This window comes from Mesoplodon densirostris, chromosome 4, assembly GCF_025265405.1.
Source record: "Mesoplodon densirostris isolate mMesDen1 chromosome 4, mMesDen1 primary haplotype, whole genome shotgun sequence".
NCBI lineage: Eukaryota > Metazoa > Chordata > Mammalia > Artiodactyla > Ziphiidae > Mesoplodon > Mesoplodon densirostris.
The window spans coordinates 99763996-99780096 of record NC_082664.1 but is presented as its reverse complement, the minus strand read 5'-3'; the positions used below and the strand labels follow the sequence as shown (position 1 = coordinate 99780096).

The 16101-nt window shown below is 37.6% G+C and overlaps 1 protein-coding gene across 9 annotated transcripts in view; it reads left to right on the top strand.

The window, feature by feature from the left end:
- LOC132488556 (A-kinase anchor protein 13-like) overlaps positions 1–16101 on the top strand; it is a 371872-nt gene that overhangs the window by 278164 nt on the left and 77607 nt on the right. For 7 of the 9 annotated variants that reach the window (XM_060096873.1, XM_060096871.1, XM_060096869.1 and 4 more), the window contains 4 exons: positions 5742–6112; positions 8550–8603; positions 11833–11898; positions 13802–13994. In XM_060096873.1, the coding sequence (XP_059952856.1) occupies positions 5742–6112; positions 8550–8603; positions 11833–11898; positions 13802–13994 (684 nt within the window). The remainder of the gene's footprint in view (positions 1–5741; positions 6113–8549; positions 8604–11832; positions 11899–13801; positions 13995–16101) is intronic. The other 2 variants (XM_060096872.1, XM_060096870.1) reach the window with 1 other exon arrangement.

Genomic DNA, 16101 nt, shown 5'->3' with positions numbered 1-16101 from the left:
ATCTTCCCATTTCCCCCACCCCTCCAGCCCTCGGTAACCACCATTATGCTCCCTGTTACTATGAGTTTGACATTTTTAGATTTCACATTTAAGTGAGATCATGCAGTATTTGTCTTTCTGTGTCAGGCTTATTTCACTTAGCATGATGCCCTCAAGATGCATGCATCTTATCGCAAATGGCAGGATTTCCTTCTTTTTCAAGGCCGAATAATTCTATATCCATTCATCTGTCAGTGGACGCTTAGGATATTTCTGTATGTTGGCTACTGTCAGTAATGCTGCCTTGAACATGGGAGTGCACATATCTCTTCAAGACAGTGACTTTATTTCCTTTGGATATATACCCAGATGTGGGATTGCTGGATCATATATGGCAGTTAGTCCTGCCTTTAATTTTTTGAGGAACCTCCATACTGTTTTCCATAACAGCTGTACCTCAGTGACCTTTGATTAATGCATTCACCCATCTTTGTAACCTAAACCCCCATAAGGATATATCACTTTGGAAAGTTTTTTCATGCCTCTTCCCAGTCTGTCTCCTCTCCAACCCACTAGAGGCAGCAACTGTTCTAATTTTTTTCTACCACAGGTTAATTTTTCCTATTTCAGAACTTCATATAAATGAAATATAAATAGTATCATTCCTCTTAGATAAATACCCAGGAGTGGAATTTCTGGATCATATCGTAAGTGTAGGTTTAGTTTTATAAGAAATTGCCAGACCTTTTTCCAAAGTGTTTGTACCATTTTTTATTCTCAACAGCAAGAATGAGAATTATAGTGGCACCATGTCCTTACCAACATGTATAATTGTTTTGTTTTGCTTTGACTTTAGCATTTCTGTTGTGCATGTAGTGGTATCTCACTATGTTTCTGATTTGCTTTTCCTTGACACCTAATGATTATGTTAAACACATTTTCATGTGTTTATTGGCCACTTGTGTGTATCTTCCTTTATGGAATGTCTGTTCATCTCTTTTGCCCATTAAAAAAATTAGATCGTTTGTCTTTTTGTTGTTGAGAAGTAGAAATTCTATATATGTATCCTGGATACCAGTCCTTTGTTAGATTTACGTTTTGAAAATATTTTCTTCCACTCTATGGCTGCCTGTTCACTTTGATAATGCTGTCTTGATTAACTGAATTTTTAAAATTTTGATGAAGTGTAACTTATCACATTTTTATAGTTATTGCTACCTGTGTCCTATCTTGTTATTGATTTGTCTGCCCCCAGCTGCAGTAACAGCTCTGTAGTTTTTAGCAATAGGATTGAATCCTAGCTGTACCTAGAATCACCTGGAGAGCTTGAAGAAGAAGAAGAAGAAGGGAAAAAGACAAAGACAAAGAAAAAATGTCTGGCCCTTACTCCAGATCAGTTAAATTAGAAACTTGAGTTTATTATGTAACCTCACTGAGCTTCAGTTTTCTCGTCTATAAAATGGGAATCAGAATAGCTACTGAATCAAATAGTTGTGAGGATTAAAAGAAATCATACATCGCAATCACTTAGTATAGAGCCCCACACATGGTGAGTATGCAGTAAATAATTATTATTCAAATTTATATAATAGTTATACTGCACACATATTTAAGTAATAGATTCCCTTAAGCTTTATATAAACATCATCATTTGTTTTGGACTTTTCCATTAACTTTTTTTATGTAATAATTTTGTAATTTCATTCTCCCTAGTTTATTTGGCCTTAAATTAAGCAAAAGCCAAGTATCCTTGGGTCACTCTGTTGGACTCAGCCCCTGCCCCTGAAGCCAGAACTGTCTGTGTAAGGCTAGTGTTGGAAAGACCAGCCACTCTCACACCTTTGTAGTGCTCAGAGGGCATTCTCTCTGACGCCTATTGGGTTTTTCTAGCCTGATAACCACGTGCAGATTTTCAAAATTTTATAAACCCCAAGGAGAGAGAAGCTGATGGTAGAGATGATAGTTTTTTGTGTGTGTTCCCGTCCTCCTATATGCAGGAGGGAAACCAATTATGAAAACTCGAGAGAGGAAGGATTTGTGTCAGTCTCAGGTACAGACTTGGTCTTAGTTTCCCTAGTATGCTTGCTTTCTCGCATACGTACGTGACTCCCAACCATCCCTTCTCTCCTGTTTCCACCTTTTAACATCTCTTGTACTTCTCTGCCCTAACCCAGTCTTAATACTCATCACAATTGTGTTTTGGCCGTTTGTTTATAAGAATGAAAAAATATATATACATATATTTTCATTCTTATATATATTTATATATAAATGCATAAGTATTCATATAAATATATATTTATATATATATATATATATATATATATATATATGGGACTTGGGATATTATTCCTGATTGTCTGGAGGAATGGCACCATGGGATCAGTTTAACTAGTACATTTGATTTACATGGATTCAAATCTAAGTTTTAAAAAATGTGTTAGTTTAACTGATCCCATGACACCATTCCTCCAATCAGTAATAATTTCCTAAGTCTTGAAAGTCATTTAATTAGCAGACATTTTAAGAGAAAAGACCTCTCTGAAGAAAGACTGACATATAACTCAAAAACTCTTAAGAGGAGCTTCAAATATTAGGCATGGAACATTCTGTCTGTGTCAGAAGCCATAATTTTTTTCCCTTTCTAATATATATAAATGAAAAAACAGCATCCCCCAAAATCTGGTAGTTTTTTGAGGAAGGAGGAAAATGGTGGAAGTAGTAGTTCTCACATCTGTTATTTGGCAGATATCTCTAAGAACTTTAGCACTAACAAATTCAGGGACTGGAAAGGGAACATTGCAAAAACAGTTCAAAAGTTTTAAAAACCTGCTTTCCTTCTTTCCTCTGTTATCCATGATTTAAATGGACAATACTTTTCAACAGACCTTATATTAATTTCTAACCTTTAGATCTAAAGATCATCATGTGACTTACCCATAGACACATACCTAGCTATAGAAAGGCTACGACCATACTCCGGTTTGATTTCTTATTACACCACTGACTACTTTCTGGTCTGCAAAGGTAGTGTAAAGATGTGATGAAGTTGGGAAATTCTTTTGAGAATGCTAAAAAAAAAAACTTGGAAAAAAGTAGTTTAGAGCCTTCTTTAGATTCAATCTAAAGTTAAAACCATTTGCCTCAGTACTTAATAAATGAGCTCAGTCTTAATTTCTGAATTTGTCCTATTTTTCCCTTTTCAGATAATAACTGCTAGCTCACAAAAATACTTGAGTGTAAGAATATTATACTGTGTGAACCTAATTCTTAAATCAGGATCAGGAATGCAAAACTAAAGAAATCATGTGTTACTATGAAAAACCTCCCAGGTCTTTTATTTTGTGTTTTTTGTTTTTTAAAAAATCAGAGTTAAAAGCACACACCAAGAAATGCCATAGTACACACAAGGAACAAGGCTATGTTGACGCTGTATGCTAGGCAGATTTCTCCTTTTTACAGAGAAATACCTATTCTACCATCTGCAAGTCATTTTCACACTGGGAAGAGCTAACTTGTACGAAGAATGTGTGATAAATGGAAACTTCAGCTCAAAAGCTTTCATATCTTTTGAAGCCTTGCTTGTGTGTTTTAAAACAGGCTCATCACACATTTTGCTTTTTTGATGCTCATTCTGCTTGTCCCTTGGTATTGTTTTGAGAATTAGACATTTAGGCAGCTTTAGTTTCCCAGGACTGCTGTAACCAATTACCACAGATTTGGTGGCTTGAAACAATATAAATGTATTCTTTCATAGTTTTGGAGGCAGGAGGTCCTAAAAGCAATGTATCAGAGGGGCTGCTGTCTCTTCTTATAAGGACTCTACTCCTTTTGGATTCACGAACTACCCTAGTGTAGTATGACCTCATCTTAACGAATAACATTTGCAAAGACTCAACCAAATAAGGTCACATTCCGAAAAGGATGTGAATTTGAGGAGGACACTTTCAATACAGTACAGTGAAAAAGCTAAGACATCCTAAAATTGTCTTCTAAAGTTGGTATTCATGACCATTTATAGTCTTCCTTTCTGTGGAGAGTGGCCCCAGGAATAGAAACTTCAGGATGCCCAGGTCAATCCTCACTAACTTAAAAGGAGTCATCGATAATTTTATTTTAAAACAAGACCTACTCTGTTTTAGAATCTACTGGGTAAAGCATATAGTTTTATTTTACAATGTGGCCCAGTGAAGGGAACACTGAGGACTTTTCTGATACTGACTTTGAGATCTTATCCTTACAGGGTGGGTTTTTTTTTTTTTTTTTTTTAAGCTGACCTTATCCTTACAGGGTTGGTTTTCTTTTTTTTAAGATAACAGAACAGGGCAGTTTAAAAGTTGAAATCAACCTCCATTCAAATCTTGCTTCTCCTGTACTTGGGGTGGGTGGGGGAGCCCATGAGACAGTCTGGGCCTCAGATTTCTGACTGTCCAATGGTCCCCATGCATCTTTCTCTCACTCATCGTTTAAAGAGCAATTAACGTAGGAAACGGGATTCTACAGGGTGGGAAAAAAAGCTCATATGAGCTGGTGAGATCCAGCCCCAGCGGTATAAAGAATGCTTTCAGAGGGTAGAGTGCTTTTGAAGTGTTATGCTAAGCCTTTAAAGTGGCACTCCCTTTAGTATGGGAGTTGTTTTCTGTTTCAAAGCTAACAGGGCTCATTAGTTTCCATAATTTTTAAAATCTTTCTTGAAGAACTCTAAGTTTCTTTACTCCTAATTAAAACTGAGTAGACTGACTAATTAGGGAAATACTGTGAAGGGGGAAAAAAAATCACAGAATACTTTTCTCTATTCCCTGCTCCCTATCCCATAAGAATGCAAAATAAAGGTATTAAGATAGTACAGTGCCCACATCTGTAACACAGAATTGAGCATGTGTCTTTTTAGACACTTTACTTATCTTTTGGATAAATTTATTTTTTGAATGCCATGATGCTTACCTTTCCCTCACCCATCAAATTATGTGTTCTGGTGTCTTTCAGCACTTAGAGAATGTCAGGCCACTGGGATCAAAATGGCACAATTCCTGTTAGGCTCTAGAAGTTGGCCAGGCAAAGAGCATCATCACTTTATCAAAGGCTCATTGCTAGGACTGATTATTTTGTGTACAGTTTGGCTCGATAAAACTCAGCCAGTACTCAGTTAAAGGAAAAAAGGGGATAGATTTCTTGCATTTAGGTGTTTGTGCCCAGAATTTGGGCATTTGTGGCAGACTTTAGGTGGGATAAAAAGCTATCCTGCATTTTTCAAAATGCTACTGAAAACAATTAGACTTGCTTTTGGAATATAAACTTCAGTATATCACTGTTGTAGCCATGCACACTACCTTGTTTTTAGTTAAGGCTTGTAAGAAAAACCAAAACAAAACAAAGAAAACATAAACTTTATATGGTATGAATTTAGAGTTTTCATAAGCAGAAACCTCAAAGACATAGTTTCCCTTCATTTCAGTTGATGGTATTGACTGAAAAAAACTGACTTGAATTAGATCTGTTCCTCTGTAAGAAAGGGAAAATGATGTACTTCCCATCTAGCACCTCTAGTAAAAGGGTAAAAAGAGCATAGACCTCGACCCTACCTTTACTGGAGGCTGTTTGAATCCATCTGTGATCATGCTTTAAGAAAGAAATCTGTTTGAAGCCAACTGTGATCTTGCCTGTCCTACCCACTGTAAAGGCATTGGCTCGATGGGGAATAACAGAGAGCTGTCCGCTTGGTCCTGCCATTTCCAACCATACGTGCTTTCTCTCCATTACAGCCTGAGGAAGAACAGTTGGCCTGTGATATCACTGGATCCAGTTCCTCCACCGATGACACAGCGTCCTTGGATCGACATTCTTCTCATGGCAGTGATGTGTCCCTCCCCCAGATTTCAAATTTGAACAGGTCCAGAGACCAGCAATGTCTTGATGGTTTCTACAACCATGGGGTAGGAGCTGAGGGTCGAGAGAGTGAGAGTGAACCTGCTGGCTCAGGTGAGATGGAAGAGGAGGAGATGGACAGCATCACCGAAGTGCCTGCAAACTGCTCTGTCCTGAGGAGTTCTATGCGCTCTCTGTCCCCTTTCCGGAGGCACAGCTGGGGTCCTGGGAAGAACGCAGCCAGTGACGCAGAAATGAACCACCGGAGGTGAGACGGCAGGCTGTTTATCTAGTCTCTCAGTGTCTGCTTGCTTTTGATTTGGTGTTATTATTAGTAAAAGATTTTAGGAGACACCATGGTATAGAAGAAAGAATATAGGCTTTGGAATCAGGAAAATCTGTGTTCAAACTCTAGCTCTATAACTTACTATGTGGATAACCTTGGCAAGTTACTTGACCCTTCTGAGCTTTAACTTTCTCATCTGTAAAACACCTGCCTTTCAGAATATTTGTAATAATAAAGATTACAAGTGAAATATGTCAGTCACGTGGGTGTTTAATAAATGGTAGCATTTGTTCAGGCCAGATTTGTTGATGAAATTCAGAGATTAGAAAATTTGGGGGGAATAGTTTCATGTCAATTTTGAATTAAGAAATAAACATGAACTCTTACAGTCTCAACACATCTAAGTCTTCACAGTGCTTCATAGAAATTGCCATCTGTTTCTAGTGCAGAGAGTTTTGATGAAATCTAAATTACCAGTGTTTAATCCTTAAGAGATCATAATAATCATTCAGTTGTTCCTATTTTTCCATGTATCACTCAGTCTTGGGGCTCTCTTGTAAGTGCCACCCAGTCTCATACCTTCAGTTTGGAAGCAGGCTATAAGAAAAGTTGGATTGGCTTCTGACCATTGGCTACCTAGATGAATTTAAGCAGATGGCTTTAAGTGTAAAGAACAAGTGCTATGATTCCTACTGTATGTACAAAGGTGTGCCTGCTCCAAAGCTACTTTCTTTCTTTTTTTTTTTTTTTTTTGCTGTACGTGGGCCTCTCACTGCTGTGGCCTCTCCCGTTGCGGAGCACAGGCTCCGGACACACAGGCTCCGCGGCCATGGCTCGCGGGCCCAGCCGCTCCGCGGCATGTGGGATCTTCCGGGATCGGGGCACGAACCCGTGTCCCCTGCATCGGCAGGCGGACTCTCAACCACTGCGCCACCAGGGAAGCCCCAAAGCTACTTTCTTAATGAGGACAAGCAGCCAAGGGAGGAGGCTGACAGTTGTAAAACAATTGATATAAATGGTTCACTGGCAGCAATTATTGGTTTGTTTGCTTTTTAAATATTCCTTGACCTCCTAATATTTTGACTCATAGCTATTAAGTACATGTAATCTGATCACATTTACTCACTCATTTATTCTTTTATTTGGCCAACATATATTAAGCACCGCCTGTATGTTATGCATTTCTACGTTCTGGAGACCCAGAGGTGAACAAAGTCCCTGCCTTCATCATACCTTACACCTTCCTGACTTGCTACCCTTTTCAGATTCTTTTAATAACACATTGTCTCATGTAATTTTGCAACCTCTTCATGAGTCAGGTGGGATTAACCCCATTTTTGCAGATGAGACTCTGCAGGTAGTTTATATCATTTACCCAAGGTCAGTGGGATCCAGGTTTCCAGTTTCCTGGTCAGGCGCTCTTTCTACAACTCCGTATTATTCTGGGGTGGAGTTCAGAATGCTAAGCTTAAAAATAAGCAGTTGCTTTGTCTGATGTGCAGTTTTTATATATATTTGAAATCCTAGATTATGTAAAAAGCAGTTTCTAAAAGCTTTCCTTCCCAGCTTTATACAAACTGTACTTTTTTTTTTTTAAGCATTCACACCACACGAAAAAATAAGGTTGGGGGAATGATCCCTACAGCCAGAATTCCCTTCCTGAAGCAAGAGAAGCTTCTTGACAGGATATACTTGTCTTAGATGATGACAACATTGAGAAATGAGGATTTATTTTATATATAATCTGTTTTCCTTTATAAACCACTATGGATCCCTTTGCCATGACTTTGATTTCTGAGCTAGATGTGACTTCATGGGTCATGTAGCTCCAATGAGGAAATTGAAGCTCAGATTAAATGATTTTGCCCAAGATTACATGGTGATTTTAGGACTGAGCTAAGATTAGAACCGTATCACCTAAATTGTTTATATTTTCAACCTTTGTGATACCATGGAACCTCCTGTTTGAGTTTATCATTAGGATTGCTTAGCACCACTGTCCCAATACCTCTGGAGATAATGGAATGAGAGTTAGGGTTCACTTTAATTAGTTCGACTAATTCTTATAGTGTTATCTGCATATAGTGTAACCTGAATTGTAGAGTCTTAAGAAAACCCTTTTAAAGTTTTGAATGGACTTTTTAAAAAATCCTTTTACTTTTATAATTTAATAAACCTCATTCTTGGTCACCTGATTAACTCCTTGGAGCAAGGAGGGAGCAAAGTAGCCCTTCTCAGAAATTATCGGGCCTTTTCGATCATGATATTTTCCTGATTCCACATTCTTTCATTCCCTTACTCCCTGAACTATTTCTCTTTGGCGATTGTGTCTCTTCACAGTGTGATGTCTGTATGTTTCATGCGTTTGTATCCATTTTATTTCAACTCGACACTGACCTCTTCCACCATTCATTTTCAGTTCAATGCGAGTTCTTGGGGATGTTGTCAGGAGACCTCCCATTCATAGGAGAAGGTACAGAGTTCACTAACTTGATGTCACTAACTTGATGGACTAACTCTTTGCCTTTGAGCTTATAGTAACAAGCATCTCATTCTGCTTCATCTATGATTAAACTGTCTATTTTTAAATAATGCCATGTCTGCTTCAGACAAATAAAATACAGGTACTTACTAATTGCTAATGTCCATTCCATATGAAATGGTTTCTCGAATTTGAAGTTTTTTCCTATTCTACTTTTATTTTTTGAAAAACAATTTAAAAATATTTTTTCCATCTTGTGCTTTTTGGTGTTCAGATCATTTTGTTAATAGGGTCACCCCAACTTTATCCAGGAGAATTCAGAGAAGTGTCTGTTGTGCCGATGTAATGGACCCTGGGGAGTACTTTTTCTTTCTTTCCAAAAAAAGGGAAAGAACCAGAAACATGAGTGTGCTCATGTACAGGCCCTAAAATATTTTCAACATGTGCTTTAATAATGTGATGAAAGCCTGTCTTCCTAGGCCACCTGGCACTCTCCATTCCAGTGCTGATGTGGTCATTCCTTAAAGCAAGTAAGAGGCATCAGCTGATTTCTCAGGGGCCCTCTCAGTCTTTCAATTCCTTAATTATTTTTTGTCACATAAAATTTTGAAGCTAAAAATTATAGTGATTTATAAGCTGAAAGGTCATTTCTAGCCAGAAAGTGCTGATTTGCTTTAAATTGTTCAAATGCTAAGTTTTGTTTTATATTTACTGTACAGAAGTCATTTGTGACTTTTTCTTCCCTTGTTTGGAAAAAAATTTAGAAATCTAAAACCGATGGTTTTATTACTGTTAGTGTCTCATATTAGGAGATACTTGTAAAGAGGTATTTTTAACTATTAGCTGAAGTTGTTTGTTGGGAAGCAGGCAAATAAGTCTTTCTTTCCCACTTCATCTTTTTCAAGTGGGTGTTTCCTTTAATTCCAGATTTTTGGCACAGAGTTGAGCTCAAATACAAATGTTCTCATGAATCTTAGATAATCCTGAACCTGGTTAAGTTTTTCTCCAGGGGAACAAGTTGTTAAATGCCTTTTTCAGTAGAAGTATCTAAAACCTTTAGAGATATATTTGTCTGACTTTCTTTTAAACTCTTCAGTATGGACTTATTAAAATCATGCACTGGATGACACTGGAAGATGACACGTTGCTGGATACAGTCCAGGTTAGCATGTAGATACAGCCATCACAGCAGCTCCAGTGACAGTTTCATCCCTAGTCATAGTTCTGTACGAAGAACATGGGTTATAATTTTAAATTTTGTATTAAGCCTTAGCTACTAAAATTGAAACATTCCAACAAGTATTAAAAGGTGGGGGAGCGGGATACTTGTTTTTGTTTTTGTTCTTGTTTTTTAAATCTGGAACTACTAAGTCTCAAAATAAAGCTAAAGAACCATGAATTGTTACCTCCCCCCAGTTGAGGAATTGAGGAAATTAGGATGCTCTCAAAAATACTCTTAGTTTTGAAAGGAATTTTCTGCTACTGTAGGACCATCTGCAGCTTCCTTCCTGAATCCTTAGAAAAGCTTTTCGGATGCAGTTTCTGTCTCCCTGTTCTTCATTCTCTTCATCCTAAATTTCATCCCAGTCTTTCACATCATTGTCATTGTCTAAGAGTAAAGGGAAGTTTAAATCTATAGAAAGAAAGACATTATTTTATTTTTCATGAATGGTAAATCGGCAAAATATATTCAGTTACTAATTTTTTCTACATTCTGTTTTTAATAAATTGGCTATTTAGGCATAATATGCCTTTTTATTAACAGTTTAGAGATATAAAATTAAGTTAATTTTCCAAGAATGGACTTCTGAATCTCGTGTGTCTGCAAACTATATCCCGTCTTGCTTCCCTCACACAAGTAAATTATAAGTCAGTCTGGTCTTGCTTAGCAGACTAGTAGAGACATGTCTCAGGTGTGTATTTCCACTATCTGCTTTTGCACTTGTGAGCTTTCTACTATTAATTTAATCTGATTTAAAATGTTTTACCATTTAAATTATTTTTTAATGATATTATTTTAAAGATTTACTTTTAGAGGATCCATAGAGGTAGCTCATATTTATTCTCCCACCATTTTCCTTGTCTTTTTTTGTCTGTCAAAAACCTCCCACTTGTCAGCAAAACAGTTATCAGCTGTATTCAAGACAAGGTGGGATTTTTTTGTTGTCTGTAGGTCTTCCCATTTGAAGCTTCAGGAAGCTGATTGGTTTTACTGTTATCCCCCTTCTTAAAACAAAAGCATGTCACTGAGGACCTTAAGGCCAAAATAGTAGCAGTGTTATTTTTTAAATGATAGCTTTTGTTAATCAGAAATCCTCTCCTATGGATGCAGCTCCTTTCACAGAGTATCTGATGTTTTGAATTGGTTATTTTTTGGCTGGTTATGTTTACTTAGCATTTCCAACCCCAGATTTTCTGTTCTTGCTGCTTGAGAATAAATATCAGTGCTGAGATAGTCAAGGAAATAGATGATCAAATGGATTTTTTAAAATCTTGTGGGAAAGTGGATACAAACCTAAAATTAAGAGACACATTGTTCACTCAGTACTATAAAATTCCTTTTCTTTTTAAGGAAAGAAATCCCTTCGTTATCATTAAAATACAAGGAAACAGGATCATTGTTATATGCTTTATCTTTAGCATACAAGCCTAGTGAATAGGGTTTGAAGGTGAATCTATAAGTGTTGATTGGATATCATTATGAAAGATATATGAATTGTCTGGCTTAGATGGATCCTTAATGGAAGCATGAAAAAAACTGATGACTCAGTGAGCCTACCCTAGTGCAGTTTGTCATCATTCCTTTTAGTTAAAGATTAGAGATACTGTGGTAAGGGAGTTGTAGGAGTGGTGGGATGTATAGAGAGATTGTCCCCAGTAGTGGAGGTTGGAACAAAGAAGAAGGCACACGTAGGGTGGATTCTCTGTTCAGGGTTCTCTAGGAGGAATTCTTGGTTTTCCAATATTGGACTTGTTATCCTGTAAAGAATTCACGTAGTCATTTCCAACACATTATGTAGATGGACATCAGTAGAACAATTTTAAGTTTCCATGTTTTTTGTTCCAGCCATTTTCTAAGTTCTAAATCAATGTTACATTTCTAATTTTTTGATAATCAGATAAATCCGTCTCTAACCACGCCCTTTCTTTTTAAACCCAATAATCCCATCCCTGTTTCCTCTTCTTCCATTTCTGTTTCTTCCTTTGATGTCATCCCCAGTATGAGCTGGTGTCCCTCTGGTGTGCAATACTCTGCTGCCCTGAGTGCTGACTTTAATTACAGAAGGTATGGTATTGTTGTGTGTCCAGCCACCAAAGGGGGAATCATAAAATATGGCACTTGAGCTTTTGGCTTGGAGCTGGCTTCTGTGTGGCTAGAATGCATATGGCAACCTGCTTTGGCTGTGAGCACAGTGTTCTGCTGCCTCTGCTGTGGGCACCACTGATCCAGTTGAAGGGGTACAGCCTAGGAGTTAGATGGTATACCCTGATGCATCCTTTTTGGCTCAAGTGGCTATAGATTTGGTGTTTTCTGCACAGACTTGTCTCCGTGGTATGATAAATCACTTTTCTGTTTGTTTTGATCTGTCCTAATTCCCAGATCCTAGGAATTCCTACATCCTGAGGAAAACAGTAACAGAAATAAGGCAGCTAATAAGATGCACTCATCTTTTTACACTTCCAAATCCACCAATCTCTTTATTTTTTTAACATCTTTATTGGAGTATAATTGCTTTGCAATGTTGTGTTAGTTGCTGCTATATAACAAAGTGACAAAAGACCACCAATCTGTTTAGATTCCAAGCTCACAGATTTCCTCATCATTGCATATTCTTCTCTCAACTAAGCAGCCAGATTTAATTACTACATTTTCAGGTTTAAATTTTGTGGTAAGCATAGATCTGGCTTTCCCAGGCTTTACAAATAATTCATAATAGAAAACTAAATTTGTTCACTTAGTCTGTCTTCTTATCCCTGCTATTGAAAATGAGTTTTACAGAGACATTTATGTGTAGTCAGTCATGATTTCTATTGTCATATTGAAATAAGAAAAACAAAATCCATTGTTTAATTTACTCAAGAAAATAGAGGCATACAGTTTCAGTTCATAATAAGTAATTCATGGCGGAAAAGAGCAAATAGAAACCCTTCTAGACTGGCATACATAAATTTTTTGTAGCAATTAACTTTGAGCAGAGATAACTAAATAGCTTCAGTATACCTTCAAATACAATTCTAGATGCTTGTAACTGAGGACATGGTCTGCTACAGCTGTATTCTGAGATCCAGTTGTAACCGGATGTGAATTATTCTGGCTAGCAACCCCAAGGATGATAGATGGCCAACCTCTCTCTATAGCCTCCTTCTTACAAAAAAATGCTTTTCACTCTGCAAACCACATAGTCTATTCCAGGGATCCCATTTTAGATACCAAACCTTAAGTTTGCTTTTTTCCCCTTTGTCAGTATTAAGGGGGGAAAAAAATTAAACCTCTTTTAGATGCAGTAGCTTTTCAGCTTTTGCCCTTTAAGGTGTCACATGTGCCTGTCTGCAGCTAACAATTCTCAGGAAACCTGTCAAAGCAGTTGTTGTCCAAGCAGGTGTGCACAGATATTAATGCTCCTACGTGATGTGGGATTTCTGGGGGTGGATGTATACCTGTGACGTTATAAAGGTCAACTAGACTATAGTTGAATGTAAAGTTATAAAGGTCCACTTGATGGATGCAAGGGCAAGTCTAGGTCTCCCTCTTTGCCTTCTGGAAGTTACTTATGCTCATATTCTCTCTGTGCCACTTAATTCTTTGGCATTTGCAGAGTTCAGATTCTGGCAAAGATTGATCACATCAGATCAAGGGAAAAAACACACATGAATAAAAGATCAATAAGCTAATGTGGCCTGTCCATATGGTATATTGAAAAATGTCTGAGAAAATGACCTTAAGTGGTTTGACATTTGAATAAGTTGAATGAGGTTTAAAAAAAAAAATCTAAGTGCAGTATGTTTCTCAGCATACCAGGATATTTGTGGGGAATGGTAGGTAGCGCTCATGACCATGCCCTTGCAGATGGTTTTGCTGGGTGACATAGAAATAGTTATGAGCAAGGGAGATACAGCTAAAGGGATTTTGTATCCTTCCTTTCTGAAACTCAGAAATAGAATGAATTAACTCTTGGTTCTGTGTTCAGTTTCAGTCTAGAAGGCTTGACAGGAGGAGCTGGTATTGGAAACAAGCCATCCTCATCTCTGGAAGTAAACTCTTCAAACACCAAAGAGCTCAGACACCCTTTCAGTGGTGAGGAAAGGGGTGACTCGTTGGTGTCACTTTCAGAAGAGGATCTGGAATCAGGCCAGAGAGAACATAGGATGTTTGATCAGCAGGTAAGGCTGAAATGGGTATATGTTGCTAACTTGGAAAAAATTAGTTTTATTTCCCTAAATATGTCCTCGTATTAGGAACAAAGAAGGCAAGATTTATGTTAATATAAGGCTAGGAGCTATGATTACTTACCCACTATATAATATTCTCAGTGTAGCACACAGCAGTTTTTTAGCACTTAATACTAATTAAAGAATGCCCTTAATCTGCATAGATTTAAATACTCCAGCAAAGCAAACATTTTGAAATTAGGAGAGTATCCAGGATATTTTGAGTTTTTCTTCTTGTCTGAGGACTTCTTTTACCACGTCAGTAGTAAAATGAGTTTTGAAGTGTATTACTTACCATTGTTAAATTTCCCAATTCTCAAAAACATATCCTAAGTTTCTCCTTCCTGGGGAAAAAAAATTGTCCCATCGCATTGTCTAGGCAATAACTAAGTATTCTCTCTGCTTCCTGTCACTGCCAAGCTACTTGAGACAGCGTCTGCACTCCCTGTCTTCTCTTTCTCCCCACGTAATGTCCACCACTATCACGCTCTTGAAATTCCTGTCTTGAAGGTCCTGGGCTTCCTTTTCAACCAGACCAAGTGACTTTTTCTTAGTTCTCATCTTCTCTTTATCACTTACCCTCAGGGAGTTTTTTAGTTGAGAATTTGAATCATATGCTTTTCTAGCATCCTACCCCTCTGAGTCCTTTTTCCTCCTCTTCAGCCAAGGAGACTTTGAATTAACTTCTGAGAGGATTCCGGGATACACATTCAAATGGAACATGTCTAACTAAACAAACAAAAAAGTTAAACACCTGTCTCTGAATAGGTGACTGGCATTTTAGATAGAAATGTAAGGAAACATTTCAAATTAAACAAACAAAAACCGTAACCTGTTCTTTGAATCAGTGACTAAGGTTTTGTGTAGAAATTTAATTTTGTATTACATCCTGCTACATAGCAATGATATGACCAAATATAAATTTGGCACTAGAGAATTACCTGAGTAATGAATGTATCGCTTATGCTCATGTGAGGGCCTAAGAGAATTTAGGCCTAAGGAAAATGCAATTGAAGGCCTAAAGGAATCTTACCTCCTTTTGGCCCCCACCCGTGGCTTCTTGGCCTGATACTTTATAGAAAAAGTTAAGAAAAATAACAAGAATACGGAGAATATATTCATTGAAGTAAATGGTTTAGATTTATTTAGCCTAATGGTAACAGGAAGAGGGAGGGAAAAAATAGGAAACAGTAATTTGGTGACTACCGAGAGCATCTCTGACAAGTGGAAAGTCTGACAAGTGAAAAAGTTGCATTTTACATGTATAGAATCCTTTGGAAGTCATTTGTAGGGCCACGTAAAATAACAAAAATTGTGTGTTTGTGAACAGAATCATAGACTTAAAGCCAATATATCCCTTCCTATACTGCTTAAGCTTTGCGTGTGAGAACTTCAAGCTCATTTAAGTGACTTGCCTAAGCCTCGTAACTGGCTATTAGCTGAACAGTATTAGCCTCGAAACTGGCTATTAGCTGAACAGTATTAAACTCAGAATTCCAGACTGTTAGTCTCACTGTTTTTTTCCATGTCTTTGAAGTAGATGACTTTTAATGAGGAAATGAGAACATTTTAATTTTCTTAATATTTTTTATGTAATAACCTTTCCTGAACTGACATTCCTAGGAATTTTAGCTGTAACCCTGTTTTATAGTAAATGATGTCTTTCTAATGGCCTTTCTGATTGAGTCTGCCTAGCTGAAGTTATTGACAGTGTAGCACCTTGTGTGCTTAGCCTTCCGGGGGCTCTGCCCACCCATAGTTTTCCATCTTGTGTGCAACCTCAAGTGGATATTTGAGCTGCTGGTATCACTGATGTGCACAAGTTGCCTGCAGCCAACTTCCTGTTGAAGGTCTCTGCCTTTCACTGATGTCATTTTTCAGACCTCACAGTTGTATTCAAAACATAGCAACTGTTTGCCTCAGACTCCATGGTTACCCATGGAACAAGCTCTAAATAATCAGAAGTCTTTGGTGCAATTGAGTTCACCCTGGTAACGGATTTTCATTGCTTCCCTTTCAGCATGTACAGATTTCAGCCTACTATGACGGGAAGGGATTT